Raw genomic sequence first — 7,640 nt, 5'->3', positions numbered from 1 at the left:
CAAACCAAGTCAATATCTCCTAGTCTTACCCTTGCCTAAAGCGTCGGTGCCTGGAGTGTAACGTTGTGGAGAGCAGTGTCGCCTATGATGTTCTGGTTGTAACGGCTGTGTCGAAGGAGCCCCCTGAAGCTGTGAAGGTCCGATCTAGTTCTGATCGTAGTCCAATCCAACGCCCAGTCCTGTGGACGGCGTTGCTGTGTGGCTATACGACGGTACATGAATGTCCTGTGCAACATTGGCCCTGCAACCACAGCGAGCAGCAGCTCCACGTAGGCGCCTAGATAAACGCTGCACGCCAAAGACATATTAGTTTACAACATATCAAAGCTATAATCATAACATGCTAAAGGCTATAAACGTTGCAGGTAGACTTACCTCCAAGAACCTATGTATGCTGTTGTCGCCCACAGTCAAAAGCTGGCGATCAATGTCCTGTACCGAGCGTCTCAATGTGTTACCCTGTACAACACAATTTGCATCAAACAAACACTTGATACATGTCTAGCAGTGAAAATTGAGTAAAATTTATCACTCGATCCAAGATGGGTGTCGCCTCCACTTGGGTTCCTAGTCTAGTTCACCAATGCGAGCTCGTAGATCGGCGACGAGCGCAAGGAGAAGGGCGCGGGTGGCCGGCGGAGGAGAAGGGCACGTGTGGTTGGCCGGAGGACGCCAGCGACGATGGCGGGCGGCGAAGGGCGCGATCGGGGGCGGAGGAGGTGGCGGAGGGCGCGACCGGAGGGGCGGAGGAGGCGACTGGGGGCGGAGGAGCGCGGGGCGCCCGACGCGGGCCGGTAGGGAGGGCGCGGGGGCGACGGGGCAGGGCCGAGCGCGGGGCGGCGGGCGTCCGGGCGCGACGGGCGTGACGGTTTTGAAATGGCGGCGGTACAAAAAAATGAGGAAGAAGGTGACCTGCGGTATAAAGGGGGTCGGCGTCATAGATCTTGGCGCAGACCCCCTGACACGTGTCAACGGTGTCCAGGGGTCGGCGCTAAGATCTATGACACTGACGCCAAAACCTCTGCCACGTCCTCCTGCCACATAGGCATGTTTTGCGCCAATGTTATTGGCACCGTTTTGCGTTAGCTGGGCGCTAATGATGATGTCGTCGAGATTAGAGTTCATTTTTTGAAAATGAAACTGCACGAACATTGCGACATCCTTTCCATTGCCGTTCCAATTGCAAATGCACTTTCCGGCCTTCCTCGCCGACCAGCGCCGCCTCCGCCGCGTCCTCTCCTCCTCTCGCACCACGCTCGCGACACTCACCCGCCTACACGCGCTCCTCGTCGTTTCCTCCTCCCAGCATATCCTCTCCTCGCTCGCCGCCGCATACGCCCGCGCTGGCGCGCTCGACGCTGCGGAGTCCACCCTCGCCGCCTCCCCCTCCTCCCCCTCCTCCATAGCCGCCTGGAACGGGCTCCTCTCCGCGCACTCCCGCGCCGGTGCCCCCGGTGCCGCGCTCCGCGTCTTTCGCGCGCTCCCTTCCTCCGCACGGCCCAACAGCACCACCTTCACGCTCACTCTCACCGCGTGCGCGCGCCTCGGGGACCTCGACGCCGCTGAGTCCGTCAGGGTCCGCGCGTTTGCGGCCGGGTACGGTCACGACGTGTTCGTCTGCTCGGCGCTGCTCCACCTCTACTCGAGATGCGGCGCCATGGAAGAAGCCATCAGAGTGTTCGATGGAATGCCGAGGAAGGACCGCGTCGCGTGGAGTACGATGGTTGCTGGGTTCGTGACCGCTGGGAGGCCGGTGGAGGCGCTTGCGATGTACAGTAGGATGAGGGAGCATGGCGTGTCGGATGATGAGGTGGTCATGGTTGGGGTTATACAAGCGTGCATGTCAACTGGGAACGCCCGAATAGGGGCCTCCGTTCACGGCCGTCTCTTACGGCATTGTATGAGGATGGATGTTGTTACTACCACGAGCCTTGTGAGCATGTATGCCAAGAATGGGCACTTGGATGTGGCATGCCAAGTGTTTAGAATGATGCCGTACAGAAATGATGTCACATGGAGTGCGCTGATTTCTGGGTTTGCACAGAATGGCCGTGCAGTTGAGGCACTTGATTTGTTCAGAGAGCTGCAAGCTGATGGGCTTCAGCCTTGTTCATGGGCACTTGTTAGTGCACTGCTTGCTTGCGCTAGTGTTGGATTCCTGAAGCTAGGGAAGTCGATACATGGTTTCATCTTGAGGAGGCTTGAGTGGCAATGTATTTTGGGTACAGCTGTCCTTGACATGTACTCCAAATGTGGCTCCCTGGAAAGTGCCCGAAAGCTTTTCAATAAGCTTTCCTCAAGAGACTTGGTTTTGTGGAATGCGATAATCGCATGCTGTGGCACTCATGGATGTGGTCATGATGCCCTTGCTCTGTTCCAAGAACTGAACGAAACCGGAATAAAGCCTGATCATGCAACATTTGCTTCTCTTCTGTCTGCCCTAAGCCACTCTGGTCTTGTGGAGGAAGGGAAATTCTGGTTTGATCGCATGATTAAGGAGTTTGGCATTGAACCTGCAGAAAAGCACTATGTATGTATAGTTGATCTCTTAGCACGTTCTGGTCTTGTGGAAGAAGCCAATGACATGCTTGCATCAATGCAAACTGAACCAACCATTGCAATTTGGGTCATTCTGCTTTCAGGTTGCTTGAATAACAAGAAGCTAGAGCTTGGAGAAACCATAGCGAAAAAGATCCTTGAGTTGCGACCTGAAGACATTGGTGTCCTTGCACTGGTATCGAATCTCTATGCTGCTGCAAAGAAGTGGGACAAGGTCAGGGAAATCAGAAAGCTAATGAAGGATAGCGGCAGCAAGAAAGTGCCTGGCTACAGCTTGATAGAGGTCAAGGGAACACGTCACGCATTCGTGATGGAAGACCAGAGCCACCCTCAGCATCGGGAGATCCTGAAAATGGTCGCAAAACTCAATTCTGAGATGAGGAAGCTGGGCTATGTTCCAAGAACAGAGTTTGTGTACCATGATCTGGATGAAGACGTGAAAGAGCAGCTTCTCAGTTACCATAGAGCAGCTTCTCAGCTACCATAGCGAGAGGCTGGCCATTGCCTTTGGTTTGCTGAACACCAGCCCTGGAACGAGGCTCGTGATCATCAAGAACCTCAGGGTTTGTGGTGATTGCCATGATGCCATCAAGTATATCTCGAAGATTGTAGATAGAGAGATTGTTGTCAGAGACGCGAAGAGGTTCCACCATTTCAAAGACGGAGCCTGTTCTTGTGGAGATTACTGGTGATTATGTGTTGAGGCACACATGTCCACACTGTAGCTTGGACAGTTCACACTCCTAGTGCTGATTTTTTGGTCAAGTTGGCTGCAGATAACCAGCAGAGCGAATATCAGTTATGTACAAGTAAACTTGGCGCAATCTTTTGATTCACTGGAGAGGGAGCCTCAAATATCCTTTGATGCAAAACAAACAGTTCTCTGAACCTTGTGCTGATTTTGGTCGAGCATTTATAATGTTCATGCAAATCATTCCTAAACAATCCTTTGATTCACTAGTATAACAAAAGGATAAAGAAATGACAAGATGAAATGCTGAAACAATCTTTTGATTCAAACGCATAGTTGGCCAGGTCTGTCTCTTTCCTGCACCATCCACTTACCTAATGAATGGAGACATAGCATATAGCTGTGCAGCCAGGGAGAATCGCCTGGACCATGCATTGTTTTTCCTGTCCTGGAACGCCAAACTAAGCATCTTGGAACTCACGGCAGATGAAGTGATTGAGATGCACACAGTTCTGTGCTTTTCTCCTCTCAGCCTACGTCCAAAACCAAAAGCATGGGGGACACGCAACTCAGCATGTTGCACTTTCTCCACAGCTTTACTACAATTGACTGCACCATGGACAAAGGATGAAACAACTGTATGGTTCCGTTGCACCTTGGGTTCCATAATTCCACACTCCATTGCTATCCTCTCAGCACAGCATCTGCTGTTCCATTCGGGCAATTTGTCTGCTCCAACCTCAGGACTATGAGGACAACAACCATGGTGGTGAAGGATCGTGCTAACCGCTGCTGGCGAAGTGTGGCCCCTGTGCTGTGCTCATGCAGCTTCAAGTGAGCTACTTGCTACAGCCTTTGCTTGCTCCCCTCATTTTTTTCGGCTTGACAGTATTTTGTTGATCTGCATGGGCATCATTTGGTTTTATCCTTCAAGTCCAGATGCATTAGCATGCGTAGGTACTTTAGTCCTTCGTGTCACCATTGCAAAAATGGCCCATTTTTACTTCCACTGTTCTTTGTGTGCTTGAGCTAGACAGTGAGCGACACACGGAGATGCTTTAGGAGATGCGAAGAATGGTACGGGCTTGTTTGAGAGCAAGTGTAATGGAGGAATGGAGGAGACCGAGGAGGCCAAAATCCCTTATTATTCAATTTTGAATAGTAAGGGATTTTGGTTGTCTCAATCCCTTCCATTTCGCTTGTCCCAAACGAGCCCTACAGGAGCAAAAGATCACAGTTGTATAGGGAGAATCAGGAGCTCAATGAGAAGTTCTTTTCCCTGACGGCAGTAACAAGATTTCGTTCTACAGTCCCTGCAGGAAAGCTTATGTATGCCTAGGACGTCATGTTTGGGATAGTCTTCTGTGCAATCTGTCGAATATGCATGTTTTATGGTTACACCTCAGGTCCATAAATGCATTCTGTCAGTTTGTGCGCCTAAGTGGTACACCGTGACAATTTCACGGATAGCCTTGCGTATTTAACACTTTCAAATATTAGCTGTAGACTACTATTGTGCTAATGTTTTTTTTATTTTTATTTTTAACAGATTTAGTCTATTAGGTTGTTGAGTCTGAGGGTTTTTATATATTTTCTTTTGCTGGTTAGTGTGTTGGGATGTTTTAGAACTGCAATGATAATCGTTTGCGAGTCTTTGGTTCTTTTTAAACTCCACTTCCCACCGTGAAAAAAAGAAGAAGAAGAAGAGGAGGAGCAAGAACTCTGGAGTAACGTCGTGCCGGGCATGTCGTTACGCTGACCACGCGGTCCTTGGGTCCCGACTCCCCATCCCGTTGTTGTTCGTCCCTTTGTGCTCAGTTCTCAGCGCGTCGGGGATCCGGTGCACAGGCGACAGCCCGTACGTTGGTAGCTTCTGCGATTTTCTCCGGGTCCCTGTAGCAGCCCAGTACCGCCAGTACGAGCTCCGGTCGTTGTACTCCAGTCCAAGAGTGGACGTGTCGCGGTCGTTTGATTAATCGAGCCCCACCGTCATTTTCGGCACCAACTCCACCACGAACCCTACCTCTCTACCTGTGCACGCGCATAAGCGCATTCGGTGCACCAGCAGCACCACCCCGCCGTGCCGTCGTCCGCCCACGAATCACGGGTGCCGCAAGTCGCGCACGTCTTTCTAACCTCCACGGCCTGCGTGCGCACGACGCGACGCTGGGCGTGGCCGGGACAGCGACAGCGGGCGAGGCAGCTCCGTGGACCGTCGCGTCTGGCCGTGCGGCCTGTCCTGTTCCTGTTTTACCGGGGCAGGCGATCTCGACGAATCTGGCGGACGGGGAGAGTGGTCCTTCACTCCTTCCTTGGACTTTGTCGGCACCATCTCCACCTGGTCAGGCCGTCAGTTCCCGAAGACCCAAATCCATCCAACGACCGGACCTCACCTGCTAACGCCCCCATGGCCATGTGGGATCGTGCGCCAGTGCCGCTTCGGCGCTGCTGATGATTGGGAGCAGTTTTTTTTTTATTTTACAACTCTGCAGGTTCGTTCGCAATTCGCATATTGACCTGGAACGGATGGATGCGCTGGATCACAGGGAAAGAGAGCTGGCTCAGATTCTGCACGGAAATTCGGTACCATACTACCATCTCGCCTCTCTATCTCCGCTTCAAGCAAACTAGCATCACTCAGGTTATCTGTCCGTTTCCAGGTCCTCACGGCGAGGGTCCCTTTATTTTCCTTCATTTTTAGGAATTGAAATTTAACTAATACAGTAGGCTATTTCTTTAGAACGTGACATTTCACAACTTTCCAAAGTGTATATATAAGCCTATCTCAAATTTATGAGAATTTATGGGGTGATAGATGAAAATTAATTCTATAAATTTACATGATACTTCTCTAATGTATAATTTATAACACATTCTTCTACTTGTTTCTCTATAACATAAATATAGTGTAAAATTATCTATCTGATATGATTTAGAATAATATACAAATACATTATATAAATAAATATATTAACTTAATTAGTTTTGTCTAAATTATAATTATTAGAATATAATTCAATTCCAAAGAAACAAACTGGCGTGAGTGATTACTGGCGTGCGGTATATATGAATTGTAATCGCAGCAGCTGCTGCTGGACCAGTCGTCACACGGGCGGTTTTCCCGGGTGGCCTTGCTGTGCAATAACTCCACCGCTTCGCATCCACTCTGATCCTCGCACGCTTCATCTCGTCAATGGATAGCGTCTTGTCTCCTTATATCAAGTCATGTACCTAGTAGTTTTTCTTTAATTCTGCTCTTCACCAAACCCATCATTATAGCTGTATTATTACTAATCTTCGCCATACCATAGTCCAAACCTTATAAACTATTAGAAAGTCTAATGCACTCCGTGACATGTTCTCCTGTGTCCTCACGTTTTCTTCGTATGGCACTTTTCTGTCTTGTGCTTTGAACTCTTGCATGGTCTTGATAGGTCTTCAACAAGTCTTCTAATGTCTTACTTTGACATGTTGACCTCCTCGATCACGTCGTTGCTTTTGTCTAAACCCACGCTGGATCCTTTGAAATATAAACATAAACACCAAAAAAACATTACTAGTAAATCCATTAATCAAATGGGCCATGATCCATTTTCCCTACATCGTCGAACCAGGCTCGATAGTCCGACAATCCAAAAGCGCATCAGACCTAACACATTAAGCTCACATAGATCAAGCTACTACATGTGTTACCCTATTTATAGTACGGCCAAAGCAAAATATATATATTAAACTACTTCGAGTGTTTTTCAACTCCAATTGACACTTATTAGAACTAGTTTACCCTTAACATTATCATTGATCCTTTGAAAAACTAAAACTAATTCCATTATAGGAGGTATGAAAATCATTGATTGTCGTAACAATTACATTAGTTTGCTCTTACACAAATATCTCTACGAATCGCATGCCACTCACAATAATCTTCTGCCATTATTAATCACCAAAACCCACTAAAAGACGGGATGCTCTTAGCGGAGTCACGGCCTACCAGAGTATGCGTGTGACGACAAACGACCTTCTGTGGGGCATGCCTTCACCCGCTTTGTCGTCACAATGGCACCATGGACTGTGTTGCCTGTTGCTGGCACCATAGATTGTGACCCATTAGAATGATTGTCCATATGATCATGTAAAATATTGTTTATAGTGTATTTTAAAATAGGAGGTATGATATGAGAGATCACAGGAGATAGCCATACGGTGGCAATGCAGCCTCCACGTATATGTGAAGGAACTCAAGATACGAGTGACATAGGAGGGTGTGCACATTTTTCTTGGCGCGAGGTGATTTTTTGGGACAATCTCCTGTATGCCATCGAGAATCATACTGATCCCTTATGTGCTACTTGACCTACATGTCATACATACAAAAATATGCCCTAAATGT

General features: G+C 48.8%; 1 protein-coding gene across 1 annotated transcript; it reads left to right on the top strand.

Moving 5' to 3' along the window:
* Positions 1–1,140: 1,140 nt before the first annotated feature.
* On the top strand, positions 1,141–4,857 carry LOC103637602 (putative pentatricopeptide repeat-containing protein At3g25060, mitochondrial). The gene is given in 3 exon segments (XM_008659793.4): positions 1,141–3,022; positions 3,024–4,084; positions 4,284–4,857. Coding segments are annotated over 2 exon segments (2,064 nt in total). The 5' UTR covers positions 1,141–1,186; the 3' UTR covers positions 3,252–4,084; positions 4,284–4,857.
* The last annotated feature ends 2,783 nt before the right edge of the window (positions 4,858–7,640 follow it).

The sequence above is a fragment of the Zea mays genome, chromosome 1 (genome assembly GCF_902167145.1).
Source record: "Zea mays cultivar B73 chromosome 1, Zm-B73-REFERENCE-NAM-5.0, whole genome shotgun sequence".
In the NCBI taxonomy this organism is placed as follows: Eukaryota; Viridiplantae; Streptophyta; class Magnoliopsida; order Poales; family Poaceae; genus Zea; species Zea mays.
Note: the sequence above shows the minus strand (reverse complement) of the source record. Positions and strands in the feature narration are given on the sequence as shown.